Here is an 18513-nt window from a genome sequence, read left to right on the forward strand (position 1 = left end):
AGAAGACTCAAGTTTGCGCCTTTACCACTAAATAAACCCCATTTGTCGTATCACCGCTCTTCGAGAACACTTCTCTTAAAGCCGCGCCTAGTATCGGAATACTGGGTCTCGAAATCTCGAGCGATTGCCAATTCCGTGGCCATCTGGAGGGCAAAGCCAAATTGGCTTCGAAGAAGCTGGGCGTCATCAATAGAGCACGGCAATACTTCAAGCCGGCCCACATTCTAGTGAGAGCACGGCCGGAGCAATGGCTGGACCTGCGCTTTGTCTCTACAAAGCGCAGGTCCAGCCACACATGGAGTATTGCTGTCATCTCTGGTCTGGTGCACCCCAGTATCTGCTCGATCCATTTGACCGCGTGTAACGTAGAGCAGCTCGAATTGTCGGGGACTCAGTGCTCTGTGAACGGCTGGATCACTTGGCGTTGCGTAGAGACGTCGCTTCATTGTGTGTTTTCTACCACATTTATCACGGGGAGTGTTCCGAAGAGCTGTTTAACCTGATTCCTGCCGCCGAATTTTACCTTCGCATGACACGCCACAAGTTAGGATATCATCCCCATCATCTGGATGTGTGGCGGTCCTCCACAGTGCGGTTTTCAAGAAGCTTTCTCCCTCGTACTACAAAGCTGTGGAATGAGCTTCCTTGTGCGGTTTTTCCGGGACGATACGACATGGGTACCTTCAAAAAAAGCGCGTACACCTTCTTTAAAGGCCGGCAACGCTCTTGTGATTCCTCTGGTGTTGCAAGAGAATGTGGGCGGCGGTGATCACTTAACACCAGGTGACCCGTACGCTCGTTTGTCCTCCTATTCCATAAATAAAAAAAAAGAAGGACACCCTTTTAAATATAAAAAAAACTTCGATTTCAGTTGGGACACGGGAGGTACCAGTTTTCAATAAAAAAAGAATCATCAAAATCGGTTCATCCAGTCGGCAGTTCTGTAGCAATGAATTGTACTTATTATTTAATTGGTTTTTAATAGTTAGTTCTAAGAATTTATTACTCATTCTGGTTTGTTATTAAACAATAGTGTGGTTGTGGTTTGTTACTAATAAATTATCTATTCTATTATCTTATTGTGGGTCCATTTACTGCTGATGTAAATGTTGTATCTACTTTACTGTTGATGGCCTGCTCAATATGGTATATTTGTAAATTGACTTGAAATGTCACTCTTTCAAGTTTAATTATAATATTTCCAGGAGTGATGAAAATAAGTTAAAGAAATAAAAAATACCTTTACTTTATTCATTCATAAAGAGCTTAAACTGCTTTTGTTATTTCCTGAATGATATTCGCGGTCCTGTTAAATTTATTCATCGTGAAAAAATGAAAATGTTTCACATGCATAGCTTTGTACATTCCTGTAGCAATATCTTTGATACTAGTGACTCCAGTATTAGTGACTAATTTTTCAATCAAATTCTCTTCAACATGAACTTTACATAAATTTATAAATCCATCTAATTCCTCTCGTGTTTCAAATGGGAACAGCCCTGGGATCGTTGGTATATTGATATTCAGTTTTTTTGCTTCTGACACAAAATTTTTATAAACATTTACGTCAAAAAATGCTTGAGTTATTATAAAATCTGCGCCGGCGTCGACTTTCAGTTTTAAGCTTTGGTAACGATCGTTTCGATCTGCATGTCCAACTATGCCGATACAAAAGTAGTTTCCAGAATATTGTCTCACATGAGTAATTAGCTCCGACGTAGATTTGAAGTCTGATGAACTTGAGTCATAGCCTTCTGTAAAAGATATTTTTAAATTAAGTAAGAGCTATAAAATTAAATTTCGGTCCGTATTCTTAAAAATTTAACAGTTTGATATTTTCTAATACCTATAACACAGCAAAATTCAATAAGTATGCTCCTCCAAATTCATAGCTCTTGAAAATTGGACAAAATAATTCGAGCTTAATATTTACTGATGTGCTTTAAACTGTTGATAATAGGTTTATGGCTTGGTTTACAAATTCGTACAAAACGAGGCTTCAACAGTAATGGTGGATCTTGAATGGAAAAAAGTGAATCCAGAATAAAAATTAATGTCTATAGATTAGGTACTTTAATGTAGAAGGATATAATTTCGCTGATAATGTTTAGTAAGTAGAAACAGCGGTATCTTCAGGAGTCTTTAGTGCTCCATTATAGAGAATTTGAAGTTAGAAAAAAATATTTATATTAAGTATAATCTAGTTACTAAGAAGTTTGAAATTTCAACTAAAATATAATAAAAGTTATCGGCAACATTCTTACTTGTCAACGGACTTTAAAAAGGAGGGGTTCTCTGTAACCACGACTGCATTGGTTAATGAACGCCCTATTAAACACCAAAAAATATAAATACCCACACATGCTTCATCTTATCTTAGCTTGAGAGAAGTACAAATGCAAAATCAGATTTCCGATAATGTTTAAAAAATTTTGCGTTTTACCATATTATAACTATAAAGGCAAAAGGCATTTACTGTCTCAAAATTAATTCCTTTACAATTCTTTTTGATGTCACTTCTAACACTACATTGTTTCGAAAACAAATGGCGCTTTAAGGAACTCTCTCTCAAGAAGATCATTCACGGTTAACTCCACATTAGGATATAGAATGACTACTGTGGGTACCTTCCAAAAGTGAACTGTTAACATTAAGTTAACTTCAAGTTTAGCGTAACCACCAGCCTTAACGTAAAAAAACACTGACATAAGTACCTACCTCCTCTCACTAGAAGCAAGTTGCAAATCTCCTTGGCTTTAAGATGATCCAACAATTTGTTCAAATAGGCTCGTCTTAATCGATCGCAAGACAGATGAAGTAAGACATTCTTCTGTTTATCCCTTAAAAATTCTGCCAGTTGTATTGGTGGAATATTTAAATCTGTCATTTCGTACTTCTTAGCATGCCATGTTATGGAGAAAAATAATGGTTTAATATTCAAGCCGTCTAGATCTCCTCGATTAACATCAGGAGTCACTTCAAAAGAAAAAGAAAACTCGTTCAAGTTACGAATAAGTTCAGTTATTTTTTCCATTGTAAAATTTGAATACGTTCAAAAACTTTAGACTATATAGTTATCGTCGTATTTATGCCGTTGTGTGTGGTATCTGCTTTGTCTTATCACCCACAATGTATCTGAGAAGTCTCCGACCACAAACTGATAGCTTGAATTTGATATATTATTTTGTTAATTTATTATGTTCATACCCTTGACTGACAATAATGTACTTACATAATTTGAAACATAGATCATAATTTTAATACCTAATTCACTTACCTACATATAAATTTTATAAGTATGAACTAATATTTTAATTTGTGTGTTTGCAATTGGTCGATTCTTGCCCATCATTCAGTTGTTTTTTGCATGGAACCCCAATTTATTTTTTGTAGTACATAGCATCAGTTATACCTACAATGTACCGTCATATGGTCCAACCATTTCAAGATTGGCCGGACCAAAGAGACAGATAAAAAGTTTTTTTAGCTCTTTTTATTCGTCGTCGAACTATGATGAACTGTGAACTTTGCTTTACAATTTTACCTTTTGTGGAAGAGGAAACAAACACGTGTATAGATAACCAGATGTTAAGTGATAGCTAACTCTTCTGCAAAGCTAGAGAATGAGAAGAGCAAGGCCGGCCGAAGGACTCACTTTTTTTTTAGTTACTGTCTTATTATAGACGTTTAATTACTTCGCAAGGAAGCTCATTCAAAGATTAGTTGTGTTGCAGAGTTTCTTCACGAACGCATTTTGAAACGAAAACCATCCAGATGGTTAGGCTGATATCCAGGTCTGTGGGGTGTCGTGCGAAAGCGAATTCAGCAGCAGTTCAGTCAGTCAGATCAGACAAATCAGGTGGAAGACACACAATGCAACGTCTCTACTCAGCACTAAGTGATGGATACATGTAGATACCACTCAATGGTAAATACATGTACTTATATTTAATGGTTGATGATTTCCCCACTCAGACCGTGATGAACGGTGAGTACTCCAGTAGGTACTGCCTGCATAACAATGCAGAGATGCATCCAACATTATTCAGAACAACATATATCAGCAGAAGAAACAGTGTAGAAGAAAGAACACAGCCTTGGAGTTATGGTAAAACCGGCAATCACGGGCTTAGGATCTGAGCAAACCCCGGTAACGACCTGTATGTATGCTGCACCCTGCAAGGAACTTTTTATCCACTTGTAAAAGCTTCGTGTGATGGTATACAATTCAGTCAATACCCTCCATTTTATTATTTTTGTAGTTGTACAGCACCACTCTAGTTGTTTCTGGTCATCATAAATCATGCAATATCCATCGAGCGCTACGTTCCGTACTTTCAGCTCTAGGTACAAGCAAAATGTTATAAACTTGGTTCATACCAATACTTGATGTCGTACGAATTTGCTGACATTTATTCTTAATCACTTTCCTGTATCAGTTTTATGGTATCAATGTTAGTTTCGGTAACAACAGACCATCACGAAATTAATCACAGAGATTTTTTACTCCACGTCTGAATTCGCTGACCCAGGAATACATAAAGACGAGATGGAGCTGGGCACATCACCATCCACTTAATGATAATGAAGTCTCTACCCTGCTGATTTAAGCCACATCGAAAAGCATGATGTTGCTTTAATGTAAAAAACCATGGTAAATGTAACCTTTGTAACTAAGTAAGAAGCATAAATATTTTTGAAATAACTGTATGAAAAATGGCCAGCCCAAATACTTTCAGTGTTGTGGGTCATTATAAACTGAATATTGTGGTTTTAAATTAAATAAAAGGTAGGAAGCAGAGCTGTTACGCGGGTCGTATTTTTTTTTATGTCAATACGGGACGAGACGAGCAGGACGTTCAACTGATGGTAATTGATACACCCTGCCCATTATAATGCAGTGCCGCTTAGGATTCTTGAAAAATCCATAAATTCTGAGCGGCACTACAATTGCGCCCGTCACCTTGAGACATAAGATGTTAAGTCTCATTTGCCCAGTAATTTCACTAGCTACGGTGCCCTTCAGACCGAAACACAGTAATGCTTCCCACATTACTGCTTCACGGCAGAAATAGGCGCCGTTGTGGTACCCATAATCTAGCAGGCATCCTGTGCAAAGGAGCCTCCCACTGGGGCGTAATATAGATCTACAAGTAAAGTAATCCAATATCAAGTCCGTTTTGTCACTGTATTCATAACTGTACATGCTAAGTACTTATTAGCTGGCAATTATGATGTACGATAACATAATATGCATTCGCTTCGCATTTATAACACACATTACTAAAATGTTGGGAAAATGAAAAAAAAACAATTTTTTTATATGTGAAATACGTTGTATTATGCTGTCGCTCTACATGAAAAAAAATCATACATTCGTATCACAACCAAAACCGCATTTAAAAAATATTCATCCAAATTACGACGCAGACTCAGCCATCATAAATTAATATCAAAAATCTATAATTATTATTGCTGTACGAATCCTTATTAATAATACTTAGTGACTAGATTAAGTAAGCTCACATTAAATGTGTGAGAATCTATGGCAATGCTTTGAAAATTAGTACGCAATCAGAATTATATATTGTAGGATTTGTGGCTTGGAGGAGCATAAATTATATCCAATCAAAACATCTGTAAGCAAAAGTTTAACGGCGGATCGGAATCAGTGACTGCCTAGATCATCTCATGCGTTATGAGACATGGTAGAAGATAGAGCTATAAAGACAGAATGAAGAATATATCTTATTCGGAATGTTTAACTGCCCTGAATATTTAAAACTCTGACAAGAGTTGAAAGATACATCTAGAATATCAGAGAGAGTCAAATGCCATTTGGTCACGAGGTGTGTCGCTAGCCTTAGAAATGAGAATATACTCTGAGGTCCTTAAGAGGAAACATTAGCCCCCTTATTCATAATGGTCAGCTAACTTTAAATAGCCGCTTAGGAGTGTTTTTTCTCATTCTGACTTAGGTCAATAGAAGAAGACAGAGTGAGAATTAGCAATGCTTTAAGTTAGCAGACTATTATGAATAAACGGATAGAACTTTAGCAGCAATTTTTCGACTATTTTCAGCTGTTTTTTAGCCCTCAGTCAATATTTATTATCGTTATCTATGGTCGTGAACACCGAGCAATGTCTCGTTTACTCGTCGCGACGCACATGCTCTTTCTCTTTTTTTCGCAAGTTTGTTACAAATCTGCACCCGGCCTGATATAACAAAATAATACATGATCCTTTTCTTTAACGATATAAAAATGTTTGCTACGTCTGCAATCGTAGTTAAGAACGTGTAAGCAAATTTGTTTATACAAAAACGTCTACAAATCACCTAATGGATTATTCAAACTCATTTAAAAAGTTACATGTATAAATTTGACTATTATAATGTTATATAACGGAGTATAGTACAATGGCAATATTTTGACTAATGGTGTAAAAGCTTCAAAACACCTACTGGCTACATTTGCTAAACTATAAGTTACTTCTTACGTATGTAAGTTATTGTTGGTTTGATAAAGCTTCGTTAATAACACCTCTAGGTCTAATAATGAATGACAATTTAATGGTACCTATTACAATTATTAAGGTATGCGTGTTTTACTATAAGCGGAATATATCGCTGATATTTTATAATTAATTCTTGAGTATTGAGTATAATAGACTGGTATTCAATTGTTTTATATATAGATAATCAGATTACTACTTGGACGTTTTAATTGATTAAAACCTGGATGTAACTGATTCCACATTATATTTAATTGATATGTCAATATTAATTCGAAACTACTCAAAAACAACGCAACTACAATTTTAACAAGTTAATTAACGTACACGTCTATCGCTAATTTATTTTGTCAAAGACCTCGTCCTCCAAGATGATAGTGTTGCCGCGGAGATCTGAATTGACACAGAATTCAGTCTTTCATACTTAAATTAGGAGGTAGTTTATGTACAGGGGTTATTGATCATACGGTATTTACTGGGAGTTGACCGCTGACGTCATCAATCCATCATAAATCATAGACTAATGCTGAGATCTATGGAGCGTACATAGACTTTACTCCCGTAAAACTTTGCTGAGTGTGAGAAAACGCGAACTTGACTTTTGTATCAGGCTGTCTTAGCTTAAACTCAGCATAACTTCAGCTGTAAAATGACTATAAAAACGAAATTAAAGATTATAATACTAAGCTTACACTCAGCTAAGTGTGTCGTAAGTCAAGTCTGAGCTAAACCAAGTAGGTATGCGCTATAGATCTCGGTCTAAGACATACATAACGAATTGAACACAACCCGCCAAAAGGTGACCATTCTTTAAAGTCTTTTTTGAAGTTATACTTCTTTAGGCGCGTTATAAAAAAATGATGAGATTGAAATTTTAAGATGCGCGCGCATCACTGTAACACAAAAGTAACAGGTTGAAGTTGGTTCCTAGAACTTTCGGACGCGTTTGCGTCATTCGTTATTTTATTAAAAGGCAAAGGGTTCAAGCCATCTTTGCAAGATTTTTACAAAATTGTTGTTTCTAAAAACATAGAATAGCACGAGGAATAAATCCTTTTAATAATTATTGGCCAAAAAAGTATAACTTCTTGCGTGCATACATAAGTACACACACACTTTCTTTCTATATTGTTACAAACATATCGAATGAGTTCTAGAAATAGACAAATAATGGACACACATTCGCCTTGAGATCTCACACTGTCTCATTACTCTTCAGTTTGGGAACACTCACGACTGTTCTAGAACGCCTGTGTCTCCAACAGTTATCGAATTTGTCTATGGGTGTTATAATCAATTTTCTAATGACATGTCGGCAATACTAATTAATCTATAACAATAATAGCTTAAAAATTAAGAAAGCATGATTTATGGACCCAGTCAATACCGTGAGATAAATGGATGCTTATTTTAGTAATACGTAACAATTATTACAATAATTTAATATTATATTAATAATTAGCCTCGTTACAATTATAACTACATTCATATTGTCACATTATTTATCACCTATTTAACGCAGTATAATTACAATTTCGTAAGGATTATTTGTTTAATTATTACATAATTTAAAAAAATGGTGGCTCATTGGAATGTTTGGTTATTTAACACAGACTGAAACGTAGCTGTCATAATACTAGAATTGGTCGAACTTAAATCAAAAGTTTGGAGCGCGCGGTAAGCAGAACACCTTCACTACTAGCGTTGATTCACGTAGGTTTAGCGTGAGATCATCAACAAATGTTCTATCGTTCTTTTTTGTTCGTATATTAAGAAATACTCGTATATTTTTATAAAAAAGATAATAATTAAATAAGAGGCAGTTTAAAACAAAATAATTATTAAATAATTATGATTTAATAACTCAGAAGTGCTAACCCCAACTGCTCTGCCGGCGCTCAACATAGTGATCGCCGGCACGTGTCTTCGCCCCCGCCTCTTCCGACTTATTACCGCTTATTTATTGCAAAGATGTTCTACTTATTTATATTTTACTTACGTTGCTTAAATTATAGTTAATTAATTCATGAAAAATTGTACCAAAAGATTTTTACACGAAACGGATTCTAAAATACGTATGATCAATAAATATGGAAATACCTAGTTTGGATTTTGGGCTGGATGCCAAATACTCAATTGTCTTTAAGTAGGTACCAACTTTTCGAAGTAAAACGAGTCCCATATTGCGCGGAATAAGTAAAATTATTTGGAAACGCAATTGTAATTGTTTAGCGTTTAATTATTTAATATGGGCTTGGCAGTACAGACAATTCATAGTTGAATTTATTCTCATAACTATTGTCTAATCGCATCATGTTGTTGAAAATTATGAATCGTCTGGGAATATCAATATCGCAATATGTATGCAGTAAAGTCCTCGAATGGCGACCACGTACCGGAAAACGCAGTGTTGGTAGGCCCCCCACAAGATGGACCGACGATCTGGTCAAGATCGCCGGAATACTTTGGATGAGGGCAGCGCAGGACCGATCGTCGTGAAAATCTTTGGGGGAGGCCTTTGTCCAGCATTGGACATCTTCCGGATGTTGATACCTACCAGGGACACTGCTGTTAAGCGCAAGGCCATACCCATGCATCGGTAAAAATTGTTGCCAGATCTCATTTCGTAATATATTAAAGAGACCCTGAGTTTATTAGTTTTTTTATTCTTGGCGAATAAAGATTAGGTAAACTATCTTATTTAAACTTCAATTTTATAGTACCTAGCAACTGTGTAGGTGTACACTACTTAACAAATATTTAAACAGGAGGCTTTTATACGGCCTTTTCATTTTACGTTGATTAAGCTACTAAGTAAATAGTACCTAAGTTTATAAGTTAGTATAATAGGCATGTATAGTAATTATTGTTAGTTACTTTAACTTAATTGGTTCATGGACGTGCAGATTAACAAAAAGCTAAATAGATTCCATCTGTTCAGTTATCTCCAGTATTGGACTCTCACTCAGTGGCAGCATGTTGGAGGGGGGAAGGCTGTGTCCTTGCCAGCTCGGCTGCAATAGATATATCAGATGAAATATACCCACATGATGCTTAAAACATAACAATATATCATTGAATAGCGTGTAACTTTGCTTTACTTAATATTAACGATGCCAATTAAAAATAATATTGTTATTTATTAATCCTACGGTTAACTTTCCACAATGATGTATTCAGGAGGGTTTAAAAGTATTTAAAGTATTTTATTCAAATAACCTGTAGTATTGATACCGTGAGGGCTGACTGACATATGTCCTACTAGTACCATGATCTGAGACCATGACATCAGAGATATAAAAGCATAGTTACGTTACCTGCAGTCCAGATATAAAATCGGTAGTTAAAAGTGATTTGTGAAAAAAAGAGTATCCGGACATCGAAAGCATGCAAGACATTCTGTACACGATAAACTCATTACAGTCTTATGTCATTATGTTCAAATTCATGTCAGTGAAGAGTTTTCTTTTTCGGCATGGAGGCAGAATTATTATTAAGATCTAGATAATTGAAGTAGCATTTGGGAAAAAGACTCTCAGTCGCGCTAAGTAGGGTAGGGTGGTATTATTTAATGTTCCACTAGGTTGGTGTTTCATTTAAGACCCACAATATTCTATAAAAGTATCGTAAGTAATGGAATACAACATACATATTCATTATCATGTTTCATTTCAGTAATAATATATTATCAATAATAGTATCATTTTATTTTATGAAAATAAGGGTCGAGACGAGCAGGACGTTCAGCTGATGGTAATTAATTCGCCCTACCCATTACAATGAAGTGCCGCTCAGGATTCTTGAAATACCAAAAAATTCTGAGCGGCACTACAACTGCGCTGGTCACCTTGAGACATAAGGTGTCAAGTCTCATTTGCCCAGTAATTTCACTAGCTACGGCGCCCTTCGGACCGAAACACAGTGATGCTTACAAAGTACTGCTTCACGGCAGATTCTGTAGGTAGTAAAATGTATGCAGCCATTTAAGACTACCAATAATCTGCATCTATAAGTATTTACGAAGCACAGAATCTATCATGCATTATATGGAACTACAAGCTTAAACGAATGGTGCCAAAATAAAACGAAAACATAATAAAAGATTACATTTAATTCAAATTAAATAAATTTGCTTCTAAATAAAGCTATCACAACTTACATAGACTACATCTAGTCCTATTGTAATAATAATCAAGCAAATCATCTGTACAGACTTCAACAAACAGATAATAATAACTGAAAACTAATTGTAATTATTTTTTATTTATATTAAGTATAAGTATAACAATAAATAAATATTTATATATATTATTATCAAAATTTGGGCATTGTGAACAATAAATAGGAACATTGTGATGTTGAATTACAATAATTTACCAAAATAACTTTACTATAATACAATATTTGGCAAGTCGTAAGGGACGTTTGTAATCAAGAAAAATGATGATCACATCTTTATTATAATTGTAATAACATTAGATTTACAAATAAAAGGCTTATATAATTGTGCCGACAAGATCGTGAATACTAGATAATTTAAAGCACTAGTTATTGTCATGCAAATTACCGAAAGATACAAGAATCTTCAACAGTAATTATTATTTGATATATATTGGATGCACAATTTAAGTTTAATAAATACGGCTGTTTATAAGAATCATTGATTCTAACATATTATGAGACCAAGATATCTTGAACAACTACGGGCTGACATCTAGCCATATCACTATCAGCCTTCTTGCTAATGATCAACTAGAAACAGATTGTCATATTTAACACATGTTAACAGTTAATACTGTTTATAATTTTAGTTTATAACAATAATTTTCAGTAACTGAAAGTTCTACTACAAAACAATGCAATACATACTCGTAAACCATGATGGTTTATCAAAACGAAAATCTGTACCAAATCACTACCACTCGAAGCTGAATGTGCACCAAATCTACAACTACTGGTGAGCCTACGCTAGTTAATTTGTTGGAATACCTGGAAGCAAGTCTGCGGCGGAAACAACGTAGCGTTCCATTGTCCGGGCCACAGGGTCGCCTCCATATTGTGACTGCCATCAGTTTCTTCACGAGTTTCTTTCAATTCTCGCCTCCCTAATTCAGAGATCTGGCAAGCATTTTGCAAACTGGACGGTAGATTCGACCAATTTTCACCCAACCTACCCTGATTCACTATATTAATTTCCATGGAACCTTGATACGAGAAATTACCGCCATCTTCTTGGTTTTCGTCAGTTGCATTCACTATTCTAGTCGGATCCTCAACAATAGCTTGAAAAGCTAATAAATCCTTACTTTCAGATTCTGTCAACGGTAAAGGCGGTAATACTTGTTGTTGTTGAGCTATCTTATAGCTTTGTTGCCTGAGCATCTGCCTTCTGCTCAGACCAACTTGCATGTTATGCAGTGCAACCATTTCGTGCGGAGACAAGTTTGCAGGAGGCATTTGTTTTTGCAATAATTGACGCTTTTGCTGGAAAAGTCTATGCTGCATTAATTGCTGTTGTAACGGAGGTTTGCTAATTTGGGATGCGGACGCACCGTGACCCAAGTCATTACATTCCTGCAATTGCGCCACCAGTTTGGGACTAGCGGGCATTGGCGGGGACGTGCTAGAGTAATTGAATGATTCAGGAAGACTTATACGCTTCGGAGTTGGATTCTTAGTGTCAATATAATGCGGAGTAAACGTTGCTGCAAATTGGTTATGTTGAATTTGTCTTTGGGTCATCTCTTCGGCCGGAATTGTCGATTGATATTGGGTTTTCAATTTTTGTGCCTCTTTTTGTACTAAATGTAACTCGAGAACGCCTTTTGCTTTGCAATTTTCATTGAGTCTTTGGCTGTTAAAAGCGAGGCTGTTTTTTTGGGCTTCGTCTGCCTGTGCAGCTTGTTGGGCAACCAGACCATCACTGGCCCGGCGACCTTCACGAAAATCCACAGGACTTCGTGTCATAGTTCGCGGACAGTTCTTATTAGAGGATTGGTAGTTTAGAGGATTATGTCGTGTGATCAAGCCAGTCCCTGGAGTTTTATTATTATATGACGAAATGTAAACGCACGGGTGCATGGGACTTGTGTTCACTAGTGTACTGTTTTCGTGAGATAATCTGTCCTCGTTAGAAGTACAACTCGGTAAACTGCTTGCAAGCTCACTTGAACAGTCTGAGAGTTGATAATCGATGCTTTCGAAAGCTGAGAAATTACTTTGGGACGAATCACAACTTAGATTCTGGCTCAAGCTTTTGTTGTTAAAAAATGTGACCACACCGCTACTCGAACTTGAGCTGGCGTATGAGCTGAGTCTATTTTGTACTCCACTCGTGTTTGGGACGTCCTCCATATCGGTTTCGCAGCCTTCATCGGTCGACGATGAATACTGTTGTTGAAATTTTGTAGCCTCACTAGTTCCGCTAGGAAGCGCTTGATTATAAGTTTGTCCAGATGTATATCTATTTAAAGAAAATTTGCTATCGGGCCTATACAATGTATTCTGATATAAATCTGCGGCCGCTGTACTCAATGTGTTATTTTCAGTAGGATTCTGGGTAAGGACAGTATTCTGTAGATAGTTATACGAAGGCAGATGGTTCATGTAATCTTTGAATGGAGGTGTACCCGTTTGTAAACGATTTACATCCTGCTGTGGTGTTTGAGATATCTGTGCAACTAATCGACTTGATTCTAACGGTTTTGGCTGCTCCAACACACTGCTAAGCTTGGTTTCAGCGAACTGAGACGGTATTGGACTCGTGCTCAAATTAACAGTTCCCTTAAGAGGCAAAGGAGATTGTTGCAATGTGTTCATAAGTTTTGCTGCTTCAGAACACATAGTAAATGTTGTCGAACTAGGTAACTTCATGGAATCCAGATTGAAATTAGTCGCTGATGCAGAGTTTTGGAGGAAATTAGCGATAATGTTATGATCCGCCGTGGACATGCTTCTTCCTCCATCGATTGCGCATTTAGAATCGAAACTAGATGACGTCAGTAGTCTGCCATCATTGCAGTTCTTATTGGTGTCCGGCCCCACTGTCGTCGACTGTTGCAACAGGCGCCGGCAGTCTTCACTAGATTGCTTCAGTATATTTTGCTGTTGTTCATATGCTGAGGTAAGCAGTTTGTGTGTTGGCGTTTCGTTAAGTTTCCCTAACCTTTGACTGGACTGTGAAACATCAACGTTTCTCATAGATAGGAGCCTCGTAGATTCACTTTCATGATTTCTTGGGTCTATGTTAGCAACAAGGAAGCTTCGATGAGTCTCAGATTGGTCAGAGTTTCTCTGTAGGAGTCTTTGTTCGGTCATGTTGACGCCGGCTAGAGAGAGAAGTCTTTGTGTCTCTGATGATGAAGGATCTTGTACAATCGGAGCTAGTTTGTCTCTCGATGGTTCACCCGTATGTAGTAATCTGAAAAATAATTGGGTAAATTTAGAATTTAAATTCTAAAAATTTCACGACAGTAACCTACACTTAGAATAAAATAAATAATTTTTGTTGCTAAATTAAGTAATGCTAAATTAAGTTTTAGGTAATTCTATTTACTTGGTGTACTTTAATTTGATTGAATTTTATTTTGATTCTGAATTAAAAATAAGAAGCTTTCAAAAATTTCAGCTCAAAATCTTCATGTCATTAAATTATCACCTATGCAATCTATCAAAAAGTATTAATGAGCGCTCTAGAAGTTTTATTGTCAACTAATTGGAATGAAACAATCACTAAATATTACGGGGAGCTTGTCGTGAAAACCAAATTCAAATCAGTTTTGCCGTTTCTGAGATTAGAGACAATAATTTGACTTTGCTTTGCTGGTATGTACAATAATGCATATGAATTGCATTTTGCAGTAAGTATCTAATGTACTGTAAGATTAATAGTATATGAACAGTAATATTGGACGAGAAAGGACAGAATATTTCCCGATCAGATTCAAACCCCCAAGCTTGCATGATCCATCCTCCCCTGCCATCCACAACCACCTAAGGTAAAATTATGTAATGTTTGCGTAGCCTGTCTGTATCAGTGTGCATGCATAAGCTATCTCCAATCACCTCGTATAGGTAAGTCATGTTATACTAATATCAAACACTTCTTGCCTGCGTTTCATTATCATGAGTGCGCTAGGACAGTGCGTCTATCCACAAAAATACCTACCTACTACGCACTACCACACTGATGGACAGTCATTATCATCTACCCAATAATATTGACATGTATAATTACCGTGATACGAATATATCGCACTATACCCATCCAAGATCTATAAACGGAATTTCTCATGTACACAACGATAGGGATCCCCGAAAGATTACCGAACATAGTTCTAACGTTAAGGGGACTTGACGCGCGTGCCGCGGAATCTCACCTTTACTTGTCTACTAGAAGTGTTTGATATGAGCAGCACAGAGAGTTAAGCAAACGATTACCTAGTGTGGTGTTCTCGTCTCGCGTCGTGTAGTTCCCTCGCTAAGGCCTGGTCCGCAACGGAAGAGGGCCGCCGTGTCGGACGCCTCTCGTTGAGACCGCTAGCCCTTGACCGAAGCCGTTCGACCAGCAGCAGGTATATCGCCGCGTGGTGGTCGTAACTGTTCGACCGAAGACTCTGTAGGTGAGACAGTGCGTGTTGAACCCGGGTGCTTTATGTACAGTGCGCCGTAACCAAAGCTAAAGCAATTTCCGAGATATCGAGTTATAAATTTAGCATTTTTAGAATGTTCCAGCATTGTTCGGTGATCTACAAGAGTTATGATTGTCGAAACCCGTGAATAAAATCGAGAAACCATGTTTCTGTTAATATTTTTATAGTTTAATGTGCCAAGCCCACCTAAGCCTAAAGTGTTAATACTAATTCTCAATATCTTGGGGTTTTACTAAAATCTTATGCAGCGTTAATAAGTTATACAATAAATTAAGTCAGTTATTTGATCGATATAGATATATTGCATATTTAAAATACTTCCTTATTTATTTTCAAATTAGAGAGGTGAAATCGCATGCTTTTAGGAATAATTTAACCTTCGTTCTCTGCCACGTTCGTTACGGCACCTTTAAATGTATGATAGTACAAGATCCCACTGACCGATTCTGCAGCTATCTGTTTTTATAATAAAACTAATTAATTTTACCTGTAATTAATTTTAGCTTTATTAATTCGATGATATAAATTGCAACTGTAGGTTATTTATCAATTTTACGTCATTTTTAAGAAAATTATGTAAAGAATTGAAAAAAATGGTTGCACCTCTCAGTCAGCATGTGAGGGTTGCCATGTGTAAACAGGTTTGTTATTGTTAATTATTAACAGTCACCTGTTTTTTTTTAAATTTAATACAAAGTTGAATTTATTTAAGTTGAGTTATAATTACTGTTTACGATAATCCATGGTTGCCAGTAAAAAAAAACTGCCACAAGCAGAGGTTGCCATGATTTCAATAAACGATTCTCACTCCGGATACACTTAATAGTGTGAGCGCCAGATCATGCTTATGCATTACATACTCCTTCATCATTCAATTAAAATTAGTTTCATCAAAAAAACAGATATCTGCAGAAACAAGCAGTGGGATCTTAGGCTATGACATTCCAGTTAATCGAAGTTAATAATGTAGATTACGCAGACCTCAAATAACTGACATTCTGAAATAATTGAAGCGCTAACCTATACGTAGGCTACCTTCCCCCTCTTCCATAAATTCTCCCCTATGTAGTAGATGGAATACAGATATCACAGCCCATACGGTCTTTTGTGTGGAGAAACCAATGTCAATGAACTTTCAACTTGAAACTAAACTTCATAGAACTAATTACCTCTTTAGTTTTAACCGGATCGATGCCTAAGCTCTGCATGAGCCTTAGGACTTGTTCGTTGGGTTCATGGGAGTGCGCCACGTGCGCAGGGCTACGCATCGGATCCGTCGTCACGCTCGGTATCGCGTAGGGCTCCACTGACATCCACCGGTGTTTCTTTATCTGGTCTATCGTATACCGTTTCATTGGCTCCAGGACTAGCATCTTGCGGATTAGGGACTCGCAATCTGAAAAGATAGAAACGACACTATTAATGTGATAAAATTCCGGACAGAAATATTGAAATGTTTTATAGTAATGCATATTGTGTTAAACGAAGTTTTCGACTAAGGTTCTACTGTATAATGTCAATACTGTCATTGTATATCACATTGTGACCCTGTAATTCGGCACTGTTAAATTGGACAAAGTTCATTTTACCCCATTCCGCGACCTTCTCAAGAGAGAACTCGATAAAAGATACTGCTTTCTTCCAGCATTGGTCGAGAATTAACCGAAAGGGACCTTTATGGCCCGTGTATACGGCATCTCTAGTAATACTGTCATCCGCATTTCCCTATGTAAACTTTAATGTCAAAACTTAAGCTGCCCCGAGCCACAATACAAGTATAGGACAGTAGCGTAAACCAGCGGTCTCCTTCAAATTTATACGGGGTTAGGGTTGATACATACAAAAAGATTGACTAGGCGTACGGCGTGGCGCACTCAACAGTTTTGTCTCCCCAAGATAGCTTAGCGGCCGTGTAAATCGTGTGTATGAGTGCGTGAGTCAATTCAGGCGCTCTGGTACTGGTTAAAGTGCTGTTGTATCAGGTACTGTATCGTGCTCGTGCCGATAAAATTCTTAAAAAGGTCGTCTAAAGTTTTCGCATTACATTAAGAACTCTATCGAGGATATTTTTAATTCCATGTTACGTTCACAACAACGTTTAATTAAGATAACTCCTAATTAAAAACAAGAATTCAAATAATTATTTCTTGAGTTTATTTTTACATTTTTATTAATTGATATGACGCATTCGAATGCGGTTATAACACAATTGGCTCATAAATAACTATTTAAAGCAATTTAAATATTTAATATAGAGAATATAACATTAACTTTATTACTGGGCAAATGAGACCTAACATCTTGTGTCTCAAGGTGACGAGCAGAATTGTAGTTCCGCTCAGAATTTTTGTGTTTTTCAAGAACTCTGAGCTGCACTGCATTGTAATGGGCAGGGCGTATCAATTACCATCAGCTGAACGTCCTGCTCGTCTCGTCCCTTATTTTCATTAAAAAAAAATTACTAAGTACATTAATCATGTACTTAGTCATTTTAATCTAGAGGTTTTATTTTCAGGTGGTTTAAATTTAAACAACGTTTACACTATTGTTCAGTTTAAATACTACATCCACTACACCATCGGTAGCGTTTTATTTGAGCTTCTGTGCACGCTCATCTCAGAAACTGCTAAGCCGGTTTAAATGCGGTTTCATTCAAGTATTGTCGGAAGCTCCTCGTAATATTTAATGTTAGTTTCATTCTAAGCGATTAACAAACCCAAAATATTTTTTTAATAACGGACGAGACGACCAGGACGTTCAGCTGATAGTAATTGATGCGCCCTGTCCATTACAATGCAGCGCCGCTCGGGATTCTTGAAAAACCCAAACATTCTAAGCAGCACTACAATTGCGCTCGTCACCTTGAGACATAAGATGTTAAGTCTCATTTGCCTAGCTACGACGCCCTTCAGACCGAAACACAGTAATTTTTATGCATCACTGCTTCACGGCAGAAATAGGCGCCGTTGTGGTACCCATAATCAAACCGGTATCCTCCCACTGGTGACATATGTGAAGTTAAAAACGAAATCTTCGTGGGTTGATTGGAGGCCGCCCGCCTCGTATATAATTAATATACAATTAGTAAGAAAATCGTGATAATGAAAACACGTTTATATTATGTTATAGGTGTAAGGTTTATAGAACGAAAGCAACTCTAGTATTGGAAATGTATGTCGCTTGACGTCACTTTGACGTACGACGGAGTATTACTAGAAGGTTGGGGCGCCGGGCGACGACGACGGTTTGCCATCGAAAGGTCATGGAAAGAAACGTCGCTTTACTGAAACTGTATCTCTGACATTCTAACAGCGGCCAAGGTTGGATGTTACGGGAAAGCTAATTTTAC

General features: G+C 36.9%; 2 protein-coding genes across 3 annotated transcripts in view; both read right to left on the minus strand.

The window, feature by feature from the left end:
• Positions 1–1266: 1266 nt before the first annotated feature.
• On the minus strand, positions 1267–3034 carry LOC126967832 (uncharacterized). The gene is made up of 2 exons (XM_050812521.1): positions 2719–3034; positions 1267–1754 (listed from the first exon to the last, which is right to left on the minus strand). Exons 1-2 carry the CDS (start codon positions 3032–3034, stop codon positions 1267–1269), a joined length of 804 nt encoding a protein of 267 aa, XP_050668478.1.
• A 7572-nt stretch (positions 3035–10606) lies between these two features.
• The window catches only part of LOC126968059 (serine/threonine-protein kinase SIK2), a 93426-nt gene continuing 85519 nt past the window's right edge, over positions 10607–18513 (minus strand). For both annotated transcript variants that reach the window (XM_050812862.1, XM_050812861.1), the window contains 3 exons: positions 16334–16560; positions 14953–15128; positions 10607–13933 (listed from right to left, as the gene is read on the minus strand). In XM_050812862.1, the coding sequence (XP_050668819.1) occupies positions 11482–13933; positions 14953–15128; positions 16334–16560 (2855 nt within the window). In that variant the 3' untranslated portion in view covers positions 10607–11481. The remainder of the gene's footprint in view (positions 13934–14952; positions 15129–16333; positions 16561–18513) is intronic.

This window comes from Leptidea sinapis, chromosome 14 (assembly GCF_905404315.1).
Source record: "Leptidea sinapis chromosome 14, ilLepSina1.1, whole genome shotgun sequence".
Classification (NCBI taxonomy): domain Eukaryota; kingdom Metazoa; phylum Arthropoda; class Insecta; order Lepidoptera; family Pieridae; genus Leptidea; species Leptidea sinapis.

Bases quoted from the DNA above. Each gene is read 5' to 3' on its own strand.
- LOC126967832 (XM_050812521.1), bottom strand. From the start codon at position 3,034: ATGGAAAAAATAACTGAACTTATTCGTAACTTGAACGAGTTTTCTTTT. The intron at 1,755-2,718 runs GTAGGTACTTAT...TATCTTTTACAG, and splicing joins CTTGCTTCTAGTGAGAGGAG to AAGGCTATGACTCAAGTTCA.